Genomic DNA, 14534 nt, shown 5'->3' with positions numbered 1-14534 from the left:
AGAGGTCTAAAGTGCATCGTGTGCCATTCGTTTCTCGCTTAAGTCATTCGTGGGGGGAGCGTCTTGTGGCGGTGGTGGAGGCTCGTCTCTCAGCTCTGTCACTTGAACGTTTTAAGGCGTGTTTGCAGACGGATGTGCGTATGACATGTGATGGATGGAGGGAGAGAGAGGGACTGGGTTTGCCACGTCCTGCCTGGATCCACTCCTCCCGTCTCCTGCACACACGAGAGGCACTCTGAGGGTCTTTGGAAGGGCCTCTGTGAGTTTCACTGTGAATATCAGGGGGAGCTTCTCTGCACGGCGTCTGAAGGCAGCAGGCTGAATCAAACTCACATTATTATTATTATTATTATTATTATTATTATTACTCTGCACTTTCTATCCCCGTTCTCAGGAGCTGGAGGTCTTTATCAACCTGCTACCTTCATGCGAAGTCTCCCCTTGTGTGTGTGAGAGGTGTGTTCGATGCAGAATCACCACAAAACCCATAAATTAAAATACCAAGAGTGGTCTTTTTGAACCCTGACTGGTCCTTTGGGATCCACCGTGTGTGTGTGTGTGTGTGTGTGTGTGTGTGTGTGTGTGTGTGTGTGTGTGTGTGTGTGTGTGTGTGAGAATAAAACAAACAGCTGTTGTGAGTCATTCAACAGCAATTTGTGACAAATAAGCAAAATGCAAAACAAAGAAAAACATGCCTGGGATTCAATTTGCACCTTTTTTTGATTTAGAAATACAGTTCATAAAATGTACACTGTGTGTGTGTGTGTGTGTGTGTGTGTGTGTGTGTGTGTGTGTGTGTGTGTGTGTGTCTGTGTGTGTGTTTGTGTGTGTGTCTACGTGCGCGTCTATGTGCGTGCGTGTGTCTGTGTGCGTGTGTGTGTGTGTCAGTGTGTGTGTGTATGCGTGCGTGTGTGTGTGTGTGTGTGTCTGTGTGTGTGTTTGTGCGTGTGTCTGTGTGTGTGTCAGTATGTGTGTGAGTGTGTCTGTGTTTGTGTTTGTGTGTGTGTGTGTGTGTGTGTGTGTGTGTGTCTGTGTGTGTGTGTGTGTTTGTGCGTGTGTCTGTGTGTGTGTCAGTGTGTGTGTGAGTGTGTCTGTGTTTGTGTTTGTGTGCGTGTGTCTGTCTGTGTGTGTGTGTGTGTGTGTGTGTGTGTCTGTGCGTGTGTCTGTGTGTGCGTGTGTGTCTGTGTGTTTGTGTGTGTGCGTGTGTCTGTCTGTGTGTCTGTGTGTGTGCGTGCATGTGTGTGTGTGTGTGTGTCTGTTACTGTGTGTGTGTGTGTGTGTGTGTGTCTGTGTGTGTCTGTGTGTGTGTGTCTGTGTGCGTTTCTGTGTGTGTGTGCCTGTGTGTGTGTGTGTGTGTCTGTGTGTGTCTGTCTGTGCATGCATGTGTGTGTGTGTGTTTGATTGTGTGTCAACGTGTTGCCCAGCACCTCACAGAAGCACTTATTGCTACGTCGAATCGAGACTCATGCGTGTAGCGCCGCCGCCACCGCCGCCGCCACCGCCGCCTCCACAACCTTTAACCACATCAAACATCTTCGCCCCGTCTACCTACACAGACACATCCCCTCGTCGTCAGATCGCGTGCAGGGAGCAAAGATTTCATATTGCAAGTAAATACATTTGAAAACAAAAGGTAATAAAAGCGTACACATTTCAAACAATTCAAACACACAAAAGGAATTCATGAGCAAAAAGAAATAAACGCACGGACATGGCGAGTTGAGCGTGTCGTCCTGAAACAGTAACGTAGGACCAGCACTGTCTCCTACGGAAGCCCAGAGAGGACGAAGAGAGAATCTTTTTTTTCAGGCTTGTATTTTGTAATTTGTCATTTGTTAAAACCATAAACTGTATAAAAATGGACGGATCCGATCGTCCTCGCCTACGGGAGTCGCCATCTTGTCAGACTTTGACTCCGCCTCATTTCCTCTGACCAAAAAAGGGCATGGGTATGTGACGTTGGGGGGGAGGGAGATACGTCCATCTGGCTGACCTCAGAGGAGAAGTGAGGGCAAGAGGCTAGCTGTCACTCAAGAGGCCACGCCCCTAATTATTCATAAACTTTAACATCCAATAAAATAAAAACTAGCCCCTCCCCCTCAGTGTTGTCATGGAGATATGACCTAAACATACAGACTAGAGTGTCTTAAACAGGTTTAATGATGCTGTGAAAACGGCTGTTTAACATGGGGCTCAATGAGAAACTGCTCTGTTATGAAACCTGCCCCTAGTGGACACTCAGAGAACTGCAGTTTTTGGCACTTTCTGATTGGATCAAACAGGAAGTCGCTGTGGTGGGGGCTTGGGTGTTTATCCGGTGACGTAACCCCCGCCCCCCTCTTTCATGGTCTATCTGTAGGCTTTTCACAGTGCACGGCTGGTTACATGGGTTCGTTCACCTCTTCCAAGGTCAGATTCAAGCACTTTTCAAGCACCTTCAAGGTCAATTTTCAAGCTTTTTCAGCACCTTACCGCTGTGGTAAAGTCCATATTTTCTACTTTGGGCTGCGTTTTTTTGTATGTGTGAAAGAAGCTATATAAATAAAGCTGATTTTGATTCATTATTTCATACATACGGTTATTTCACTTCTTTTAAAATCACTTTTGAAGAGATGCTATCAACAACTTAAATTGTGTTTCATAATTGTAATTTCCTTTATATTCTAAAGCTATTTGTCGTTAATTGGACACTCGGAGAACTGCAGTTTTTGCAGGGTTCGTACATCTTTTCCAAGGTCAAATTCAAGCACTTTCAAGGTCAATTTTCAAGCTTTTCCATCACTTTACAGCTTCTATATTTTTACAAATACATCCATATGACTTTGCACTGGGTTTTTATATGTATGAAAGATGAAAGGTGTTCAATTGTGTTTCATAATTTTAATTACTTTTACATCCTGAAGCTACTGGCCTGGGAACGCCTCAGGATCCCCCAGTTAGAGCTGGTTAATGTGGCCCGGGAAAGGGAAGTTTGGGGTCCCCTGCTAAAGCTGCTGCCCCCGCGACCCGACCCCGGATAAGAGGCTGAGGATGAGATGAGATGAGATCCTGAAGCTATTTGTCGTGAAAGAAATGCGGATAAAACCTTTTCCAAGCACTTTTCAAACCTTGAAAACATTAAAATTCAAGCATTTTTAAGGATTTAAAGCCTCCGTACGAACCCTGTTTTTGGCACTTCCTTATTGGATCGACCAGGAAACCTCCGCGGTGGGGTCCCGATTAAAACAGATGGATTATTTCTCCCTGTGCACTTTAAACACAAGGCACAAATCATGTGTGTTAGCAAGTTACGTAACATTGCTTCCATGTTTCCTTTCGTTTGGCTGGAGCCGTGATTCCCAAAGAGGATAAAAATGATTCTCTCTTGCCTCTCGGGGCCTCCGTACTCTCTGGCATCGCGCGTAGTGCCTCCTCACACCGCGTTATGTAACACACACGTGCAGAGACGCTGCAGTGTCTCCTCGACTACCTCAGCCGCGCGTCGTGATGTTCAAAGAAAGGCCGTCACACACACACACACGCACACACACGCTGCGTGTTTCAGTCCGACCTGCTACCAATACTGCTGCTGTCTGTGGATCCAGTTAATGCCCTCGAGCAGGAGGGAGCCGAGGTGCCGCGGCCAAGGGCGCCACTTGTGTACGTTTGTCTGTCTCCCAGAGGACGGACGCTGTTAAACACCGGCTCGTGTTCACCGCCGTACACCAAAGTCAGTGTCTGTGTTTCTGCACAGTCTTTTCCTCCAAAGTCTCCTCGCTGTGGCTTTCCCATTGGCTGGCAACTTCTTCTTCTATGGTTTTTTTTAAGTTGGACCGGCAGCGGTTGAACCAGTCGACAATGAGAAATAAAAAATGGACAATAAAAGATGTGTAGAGGAGTTATTTGGGGAGAAAGATATAAAAGAAAGAGTTGCTTCTTTCTCCCATTAGTCTGTTTTCTCCTCAGTTCAGAGATGCAGTCGAGGGACAAGTGTGTGTGTGTGTGTGTGTGTGTGTGTGTGTGTGTGTGTGTGTGTGTGTGTGTGTGTGTCAGGTGTCGTATCAGAGAGGTGTCACAGTGGTGTAGAGTCATACTGACCAGGTGAGCAGTAAGATGTCGTGAGTGAACGTGTGTTTGGGGGGAATGTGAGGGATTCGTGTGTCGTGCTGAGAGAGGCGTCACGCAGGCGAGTGACCATCCGCCGCTCTTCTTCTTCTTCTCGTTTTTTAAGCGTAGCTCGTTCCCCCTCCAGCTTTTTAAAAGATCGTCCGGTGCTCCCCTCCCCGGTCTAGACGAACTCCTCGGGCTTGCTGTCGTTGTCGATCTTGACGTAGATCTTGGGGTCGTCGTCGCGCTCGTCCCGGACGCGCCGCAGGTACCGGCTGTGGCACAGCAGGTAGAGCGGGAGGCAGAATCCCAGCATGCTCACCACCAGCAGGCCCACGTTCACCTGGAGACAAACAGGCGGACCCGTGAGTTAAAGTCTGAGTCAAGGTGGCTTTAAATAAAACCTCAAACACCCTCGGGAATTCTACCAGAGGATCCCTTAAAATGCTCACTTAAGTGTTTATGCTTTATTCCTAAGCTTGGTGTTAAACTTAAGGAACGTTATGGACTCTTAAATGGTAAAATGGTAAATGGACTTGTACTTATATAGCGCCTTTCTAGTCTTCTGACTACTCAAGGCACTTTCACAGTGTTTGTCACATTCACCCATTCACACACACATGCGCAGGGGAGCAATTCAGGGTTTAGTGTCTTGCCCAAGGACACTTCAACGTGTGGACCGGGGGAGGTGGGGTTCGAACCACTAATCTCTCGATTGACGATCCACTCATCCACTGAGCCACAGTCGCCCCCGACACAGTTGCAACCCTTAGCACAGCAACCAAAGTAAGTAAGTAAGGATAAACAACTGCAGCATGGGGATAAATTCAGGGGAGACACAACAAAAGTGTGCAGGGTGATAAACGGGAACAGGACTATTTTTTATGCAGTGGATAAATGGCTTTTCTATTCTTAGTTTGGTGAGTTCTGTTTTACTGATTTTGGTCATTCGACTCAAATACACATGCAGCTCAAACCAAACATAAGTAATGAACATCTTTGTTTGGCGTTCGTCTAATCTAAACATGCAAATTCCTTATATTCATACTGACTTCTCCCTCTTCAAGGTCAGCAAACAAACAGTTCACGTGGAAACTGCAGCATTTTACTGCAGTAAACACCTTCATGTTTTTCTTTTAAGTGTAATTCCAGCGCAAAATCATCCCATGGTCTTTTTTTCAGCACTTACACAAATCAAATAAGCCATGGAGACAGACGTGGCTAACACTGGTTAGCTCGGGGCAGTACGGTGAAGGCATTCAAAGGTCTTTTTTAACCACTAATGCTGCTGAAAATAACAGCAAACCTCTGCAGCAGCATGAGAAGAGTTCTCCTCTGACCTCTGGCATCAACATTTGCACCTACAGAACTGCCGCTCACTGGATCTTTCCTCTTTTTGGGACCATTCTCTGTAAAAACCCTAGAGATGGTTGTGCGTGAAACTCCCAGTAGATAAGCAGTTTGTGAAATACTCAGAGCAGCCCGTCTGCCGCGTTTAAAGTCACTTCAATCACATTTCTTCCCCGTTCTGATGCTCGCTTTGAACTGCAGCACATCCTCTTCACCACGTCTACACGCCTGAATGAGCTGAGCTGCTGCCACGTGATTGGCTGATTAGACATTTGCGTTAACGAGCAGTTGGACATGTGCACCTAATAAAGTGTATTTCCCACAGTACTGGCTCTTTTAATCCTCCGTATGTGTGTGTGTGTGTGTCATATCTCACCCATAGAGGGTCTTTCTCCAGAGGTCCCACCATGGCCATGAAGAGCGGCTGCTGCAGCAGGGCGAACAGAGCGCTGATCAGGGACTGCATGCCTGTCAGGCTGCCAAACTGAGAGGACGGGTACCTGCGAGGGACAAACAACACACGGTGAATTCAAATATAATGATAGGATACGTGGATCGACTGCGTACGCCGTTATCTTTAGAAGGACGGACACTCACACGGCGGCGTAGAGGCCTCCGACTGCAGAGTGGATGAAGCCTCGGACAATAGTGTGCAGCACGAAGGACAGGATCTGAGGAGGAGGAAGGGAAAGGTTCATTTTTACATTAAGTGCCACAGGATCAGTTCACAGCACAGAACATGTTTTTTTTTGGTCCGGAGTGGATACATGAGCGACGCTGCGATGACTGTGTCGTCCAGCAGGTGTCACTGGAGGACTGTGTGACACCGGGAGCTGCAGTGCTGTTGTGAGTCTGAACATTGTGTTCATCTCTGTCTCTCTGCAGTGTTACACTTCATGAGAACGCTTCAAAGAAACACGATAGTTCTGTTATCGCGTGTGTTTCCCTCCGTCCTTCCTTTCTGCTGCAGTCAGACTTTATATTTAACAAGTAGACCAAACAAACAGCAAACCAAACACGCTGCCATATTATCAGTGCTGTGTTCAACCCTCCGCTCTATTTACTCATCATATTTACATATTTAACTGTTTATATTTTGTGTTTTCTTTGATGCTTTTGTTGTTTGCACCGTCCTCTTTGCTGTAACTGAACGTTTCTCTGCTGTGGGACTAATAAGGATGATCTTATCGTATCTAGCTTATTGTTTTTTATATCCTGTTATATCGCATTGTATCTTTATCTTTATCTAATCTTAACTTTACCGCATCACATCATATTGTATCATATCTTATCTCAATTGTATCGTATTGTATCTTAATTGTATCGTATTGTATCGTATTTTATCTTATCGTTTGTTATTGTATCGTATCTTATCTTAATTGTATCGTATTGTATCTTAATTGTATCGTATCGTTTCTTATTGTATCATATCTTTATCTAAAATTAAATTTAGTGCATCGTATTGTACCTTATCTCATCTTAATCGCATCATACCTAAATCATATCATATCGTATTGTATTTTTATCTTATCTTTATCTTATCTTTACTGCAGCGTATCACGTTATATTGTATCGTATTATATCTCATCTTATATTATCGTATGTTATCCTATTTCTATCAAATCTTATCTTTATTGTATTGTGTCTTAATCTTGTCTTTACAGCATCGTATCATATTTTATTGTATCGTATTGTATCTTATCTTATGATATCGTAATCGTATCTTAACCTATTTTTATCATATCGTATCTTTATTGTATAGTGTCTTAATCGTAGCTTTACAGCATCGTATCCTATCTTTATTGTATCGTATTGTATCTTATCTTAATCGTATCGTCCCATATCTTTATGGGTCCTCTTGTCTCACCTGAAGCGGCAGGTTAGGGATGAGGCAGGTGACGCCGAATCCAACCAGGAGCAGGTTGGTGAAGACGAAGGCTCTGGTGGCGTTGACAATCTTCTGGATCTGTTTGTCGGGGGGCCGGGGCTGACCGGGCTCCCTAAGAGGACAGAACCAAACAGAACAGAACTTTACATTTACATTTTCAAGGTTATGCTTTCTTACACCAGTTTCAAATGCTAACACTTTAGTGAATGGCTGTTATCAGTCTCATACAGCATGCAAATGTGGGTTAGACCGTCCGTCCCGTGCCCCGTGCTTTAGGGTACTCTTCCCCCCCGGTGAATGCTTCTTGCTGCCTATACGTCATCACGCCGTAACACGTCACATGCATTGATGACGTCATGGCGATGCGTGGCTTTGTTTCCAGATCTTTCCGTAGACCTCAGAGTTTTTGTGCGTCTTGTCGACTGTTTTTGAATCTTTTCATCGACCAAATCTGCAGTAAACACTCCACCTCCGCATCACACCAACGTGAACCTTTCGCCGCCATTGTTTTAAATGTCCGCGCATGGTCCCTCTTTCTTTTCTCTATGTCCCAACAGGCGCACAGGAAATGACCTCAGAACCGCCGTAAGCCTCGTGCTCGTACACGTGCGCACGCTCGTGCTCATACATGTGCAAACGTGCTTTACTAAAGCCCACCTCTCCCAAACGCTCCGTGGACGGCAACCGTACCGCTCCTAGAAACGGTACGGTTGCACTCACACTGGTCAAACGAACCAGACTTTAGCCGTGAAACGTGCTTGAGAACGGTACGGATGGACAGTGTGAGTGCACCCGGACTTAAATTACTGACATTTGTGGCGTTTGTTAAGAACGCTACGTAAGAAAGTACATGAACTCCAGTCTCCTGGGTGAAAGCCCTGTGTTTGTGTCACCCACCACACCGACCTTTAGTCTTTTCTATGACTCCCTATCATTGCCGCTCTTCATGCTACGTCATCTTACAGCGCCGTAGTCCAGCAATTTAGTTTCTGGTTGAGAGCAGGTGATAACGGCGTACTGAGACACGTGTGAGGCAGCAGCAGAGCCACGCCACCTCATAACAATGGTCGTGATGAACAACTGATACCAGCCCCTCAGTCCTCCTTTCCTGTTCTTCTGTGTGTGTGCTCACGTGTGCGCCCTCCTCACCTCTTGGCGCTCTTGTCGTTCTCCTCCTCGCAGTCTTTGAGCTTCCAGTCCATGACGTAGCCAATCACGGGGGAGGTGACCAGACACAAGAGCTGGAGCACGCCAAAGATGGACGTGTAAACACTCACTGAGAGACAGACGACACACACACACACAGAAACATTATTGTTGTGGTCTTTTTGAAAGTTTTGAACATGAAATGAAATGTACGAGAAGAGTTTATAGAGGGACGATGGACAAAGCAAAGAGTGTAGGTGGTTATGTCTTTGAGCCTGAGGTCTCTTACCCACTTGCATCTTCTCCACTGCAACGGCAGCAGCGAGAAGCCAGCGCGACAGCAGAGGAGAAGAGAGCACAAGAGACAAAGGGGAAAAGGAAAGACGGAGCTGAGTTAACAACCAAGCCAGTTTTAGCTGAGCAGAAAGCAGCTGAGAGAGGATTGTTAGGCGTCAGAGAGCGGGAAGACAGGACGCAAAGGCCCTCCAGAGCAGAGTCTGTGTTCGTGTACAGTTTAACACGCTGTGGAAAGGACACACACACACACCTGTGCTGAGGTCGCCCTCCGTCAGAGACTCCAGGATGGTGTTCATGGCCCCCATGTAGAAGATGAGGCGTAGCTGCGTCACACACATGGTGATGAGGCTCAGCATGAAGATGGGGCTGAAGATGCTCTTCATGAAGGACTGAGCTGCACAGGAAATGAAAGGAAAGGTCAGATAACAATCATTTGGCTCTCCTTATTTCTTATCAAACAACACGTATTGGGTGCGATGGTTGTGTTCACGTTCAACGGGACGGAGTGAAACGTGAACCCAGCAACAAGAAAACCTTCGCTTTTAAATACAATTCTCTCAAAAAGACAAATGCAGGCTTCCTGGACCTTTGAAAAAGTCAAATTCAAGCACTTTTCAAACGTTTCAAGGTGCATTTTCAGCCTTTTCCAGCACCTTACAGCTGGGGTCAACTACATACTTGTATATGGAACAATCAAACAGTATTCAGTAAATTATTATTGCACTATTGCACTGTTGTGATGAGCCTGTGAATGTTCTCATGTGTCCAGGTCGTCGTTCTCCTCAAATCAATTTCAGTCCAAAGCAGCTGGACTTGGTTGTTTGTCTAGGAAGACGTTTCACCTCTCATCCAAGAGGCTTCATCAGTTCATGTACGCATCTGACCAGGCTGGACCAGGACCAGGACCAGGACCAGCACCAGGCTGGGACTGGACCTGGACCAGGACCAGGACCAGGCTGGGACTGGACCAGGACCAGGACCAGGCTGGGACTGGAGCAGGACCAGGACCAGGCTGGGACTGGACCAGGACCAGGACCAGGACCAGGCTGGGACTGGACCAGGACCAGGATCAGGACCAGGCTGGGACTGGTCCAGGACCAGGACCAGGACCAGGACCAGGACCAGGACCAGGCTGGGACTGGTCCAACTATCTTTCATCCTTTCCCAGGAGGTTCAACAATCTAACCTCAAAGAACAACTGTTCACAAAAGAACCAACATGATGTTTTAGGGCATCTTTCTACAGAAGGACGACAAATGAAAGGAAAACTGACTCCACAGAAATATAATCAACTATTCTGATCATCTGTTCATCAGCAAATGTGATTTTTTTCATGCAAAATGTCACAAAATGTTGTTTTCAGTCTTCTTTTCTCTGCTTTATCCTTTATATGCAACCCCATATGACATGAGCAGTGTCAAGTCCTTTTTTCAAAATCCGAGCACTTTTCAAACCTTGAAAACACTAAAATTCAAGGGGTTTCAAGGGTTTCCAGCACCCGTGCGAACCCTGCGAGTGTCAACCTGGTGGTGACCCAAGAGGAAAAGTCAGAGGGAGCATGAAAAAAACACTGCATACCATCGAATACCACTCGATACCAGAGTACGGTCGCTGCGTTCCCTCCTGCACAGACGAACCGCAGCAAATGAGAGGACGCACTCGAGTTCAATTCAACCGAACTCAATAAGGCTGGTGTGAATGTTCAGTTACAGGTCACGCTTTATTACACCTCATATGTGTGTTTCTGTCTTTAATCTACCTCTTAACCTCTGTGAGGCTGCACTAATGCTAATGAGATCCTTATCGGATATATCAAATGCAACCGCGATTGTATCCGCACGTTATAAACAAGGACTTTGTATCTGTGAGAGTTTTTATCGTTCTCTGATCTCCGCTCCCGTGCACCGACGCATCGTCCATCATGTCAAAATGTAGTTCACATACTAAACTGATGCACTGTGTTTCAGTACAGCTGCATGATCTGTGTCTGGTGGTAGCATAATAGTTTAATCCAGCGCGATAACTGCATCCTAAACAGTGTCGTGTTCACCTTTACCACTATGCACATGCACGCCAGTGAAATGTTCTTATTACAGTGCACTACACAGCTCCTGTTCTAGTCCAAATGACATGATTGAACCTGTGTTGCTCGCTGTGGACGTTTCTGTTTTGTTTTTATTTTGGTCTTGTGATGTCGATCCTGTGTCTTGTGTATCCGCACTGATCGGGAGAAGCGCTCGAATCCGGCCCGTCAGCTCTCAGGAGACCGGAGGAACAGAAAACGATGCCTAATAAAGTCAATATTCTACAACCTGCACAGCTGCCGTCAAATTAGAGAGGAATGAGAGGGGGGGGGGGTTTGTTTGTGTGTGAGCGTGTAATCGGGGCCTCTTTAAAGCTCCTGACAGACGGAAAATGTCCAGCTGTTATGAAACCAACCATGTGCGCCCTGACTGCACCGCAAACACACACACTAACACACACACGCACACACACACACAGTGACAAGACCCACAACCAACAAGGATTTTTCCAGCTCAACCCCGCTGAGTGGGTTTTCTAGGAACGGGGTCCGAACCTATTCCACGGTCCGTTTGCTACCAAAGAGGCCGAGAGGGGAGCGGCCGGACCCCTGAAGAGGCCTGGAGGTGTAGGGGTAACAGGGGTTAGCTTAGCGTCGTGGATGTAGGGCGGAGGTAAAGGGGCGTTTAAGGTACCACGCGGATGTAATTGGGACTTAAGTGTTTTGCACAGATGTAGGTCAGGCCCTGGATGCTGCTGATGTGAAATATGTTGAGTACTGTAACTAAATACTGACAAAATGAGTTATTTAAGGTGTTTTATGTATATTTATATATTCTTATTAATCATAGTAAACATGCTTTGGGTCAAATATGGTGCAATTAGGCCAGATGGTGGCGCTAGAACAACAAACTTTACCTTTAGACCTGTTACATTTGAACTCTGAGATGAATCTCTCCATTTAAGCCGCGCCCATGTCCATCTAAATTGTTTTCGCCAATTTTCGCCATATTGTTATTAAGTCATGATCAGTTTTTTCTCTACTCCTCCTACAAGTTTTGTAACCTGACTCTCGCCAGATTGATTTCTTTCGCCTCGCTCCACTCATCCACCTGGGATCGCTGCGTAGAGACGTGTTTCAGACGGCTGGCCCTTGCATATGATTGGATAAACCACTTGTCCGCCATCTTTATTGACATGCTACTTCAACCACTCACACGGAAACCAACCCGTGACGCTACCACTACCAGTGGAGCCATTTGGTAGATCAAGCTGGTGCCAGACCGGGTCGGGAGAAGGGCGAAAACATGGTTTCTGCCACCAAAAGCCTTCAGAGACGTTCTCTGGTTCTTTAAAGATAAAGATTCTCTAGATCGGAAACACGGATGAATCAGCAGCATCCATGTTGACACCTGCTTCCTCGATGCGAGCCGCCATTGTTGTCTGAATCACAACAGTCGTTTCTACACTACGTCACATCTTTAAAGCCCCGCCCTGGGGTCCTGATTGGCTCCACCATTTTTCAGTGGTCCCTCTGCTATGGATGAGTGGAGCTAGGCGGCAAGAAAATCATCTGGCGAGAGTCAGGTTACACATTTTGAGCAATTATCACCATACTTGCTACAGGACATCCCTAGACCAAGCTGTAAAAAGTTACTTTTTCACATTTTTGATGTTTCACACACTTTTCCTACAGCTCGCCCTCAAAGTTTGCTCAGATCCTGTGCGCGGGGCTTATTTTACTAAACACGTCATATCTCCTGAACACTTTGAGTTATTGGAGCCACATTTGGTGGACATGTGTAGATATGATGTCTGAGTGGACATGACAATTTTGAGGCCATTCGGCCAATAGGTGGGGTTGTAGCAGCCCAATCTAGCTATAAAGGAAGTAATCGCTGTATGTATGCGTGACATGTATGTGTGACAAGAAACATTCATCCAGTCGACTTCACGCTTGGCGGGTGTGTGAACTTCTAAGTTAGATCTGTTTCAGACTTACTCTCGTCCTTGCCCTTGCACTTCACCTCCAGGTCGACGGTGGACAGACACAGCTTGTTGGCCTCCTGCGTGGCCAGGTCTTTGGGCGGCTGGTGCTGCTGCTTTATGGAGTTCCCCACACTGAGACGGCGCCCCACCGTCGTCACCTGCCGATAAAACTGCTTCCCTGTGATCTTGTGGTCAAAGCCCAGCCAGCTGAACTTGATCTTCACCCTGAAGGAAACCGTAGAAAGAGAAGAGAAGGTAAAAAACACAGAAAACATCAGAAGAGGAAAAGGTGATTGAGAGCAAAGCCGGCTGATCTTCTGGGTTTAGCTTCTTTCCTGTCTTCAGCGCTCGCTTGGCCTCCGCTGGCATACACTACGATTTACTGTGTGTGAGTGTGTGAGTATGCATGTCTATGCAGTGTGTGTGTGTGTGTGTGTGTGCAGTGATCTCTGTGGAAAATGCAGGACTCAGTCTGAATCGCTTTAAAGCAGGTATAACCCGAGGTCAGCTAGTCGCATTACAACGGCTGCTTAAAAATCATAGCTGGAGGCTACAAAAGTGTTTATATCGTGGGTGTGTGTGTGTGTGTGTGTGTGTGTGTGAGAGAGAGAGAGAGAGCGAGAGAGAGAGAGAGAGAGAGAGAAAGAGACAAGGATATAATAGTTCTTACTTTCCAGTTTCATTTTAGTTCCTCCTCAGTTTATATATTTAGTTTTTTACAGTTTCATACAACGTTTAAGAGTAAATTCTCGCACTTTTTGAAGCACTTTTAAGGTATTAAACCAACTCTCAGAGCCTTTATTATCAGATATAAGGTGGTTGTTTCATTTCAAATAGGTCTGTCCTCGACTTGACTAACACTCATACGATTTTATCTGCGAATGGATCGGTTGATTTGTTCTAATCTGTCTGTTTTCCCGAAGAATCGTTCACTAAAAATGTCTCTGACTGTTTATTTTTTTAAGTTTCCGTTTTCAGTGTGCTGTAATAACCCTGGTGTGACTGTGACGTATTGGTCTTACGTGTAGTCCATGTCCTCTGGGCCGGGGAAGGGCTCCAGAGGCCAGTTGACGAAGCAGTTGAAGAAGACGAGGCAGGCGCAGGCGGCCCAAACCAGCAGGATCATGATGAAGGTGGCACCCAGATCATAGATCACCTATACAGGCGGACCAAACAGACACATCATAATGGAGAATCAATATCACCATTCTGTGGTGGCGGCGTTTTTCTTTCGGAGCTCATGTACGGGAGGAACCCTCACATGATGGATTTGGACGGACGGAGTAATGTTACCTTGATGCCGGGGAAGGTGACGGCGGAGGAGGCGTAGGATCCGATCATCAGAGCGATGAAGGTCGACCTCAGGTCTCCAAACATGTTGGGGAGCTGCAGAGAGGGCAGAAAGAACAGATGTGTGTAAACATGTGATGTGTAAAGATTCATTGAAAACACAGGTGACGATCTCCATCTTGACTTCATTACATTGAACGGTTCTTGTATATGTGAAGGACAGTCATTCATGCATACACAGGCAGACAGATATTTCCTCAGATGATGCTCCTGCAGCACTAACATATTGGCCAAAGACCACCAAACGTGTCATGCCCACTCAGACATCATATCTACACATGTGCACCAAATGTGGTCGCAACAACACAAAGTGTTAAACAGATAGGACATTTTTTGTAATATAAGCCACAGCATTTGCGCAAACTTTGAGGTCCAGCTGCAGAAAAACTATGTGAAACATCAAAAA

The 14534-nt window shown here is 46.2% G+C and overlaps 1 protein-coding gene across 1 annotated transcript in view; it reads right to left on the bottom strand.

The window, feature by feature from the left end:
* Positions 1–547: 547 nt before the first annotated feature.
* The window catches only part of LOC310947605 (large neutral amino acids transporter small subunit 4-like), a 47547-nt gene continuing 33560 nt past the window's right edge, over positions 548–14534 (bottom strand). Inside the window, exons 6-14 of the mRNA XM_083914462.1 lie at positions 14072–14164; positions 13801–13934; positions 12792–13003; positions 9018–9161; positions 8474–8600; positions 7304–7436; positions 6034–6107; positions 5813–5936; positions 548–4429 (exon numbers count right to left, since the gene is read on the bottom strand). Coding sequence (XP_083770588.1) covers positions 4268–4429; positions 5813–5936; positions 6034–6107; positions 7304–7436; positions 8474–8600; positions 9018–9161; positions 12792–13003; positions 13801–13934; positions 14072–14164 — 1203 coding nt within the window. The 3' untranslated portion in view covers positions 548–4267. The remainder of the gene's footprint in view (positions 4430–5812; positions 5937–6033; positions 6108–7303; positions 7437–8473; positions 8601–9017; positions 9162–12791; positions 13004–13800; positions 13935–14071; positions 14165–14534) is intronic.

The sequence above is a fragment of the Echiichthys vipera genome, assembly GCF_963691815.1.
Source record: "Echiichthys vipera genome assembly, chromosome: 5".
Lineage (NCBI taxonomy): Eukaryota > Metazoa > Chordata > Actinopteri > Perciformes > Trachinidae > Echiichthys > Echiichthys vipera.
Note: the sequence above shows the minus strand (reverse complement) of the source record. Positions and strands in the feature narration are given on the sequence as shown.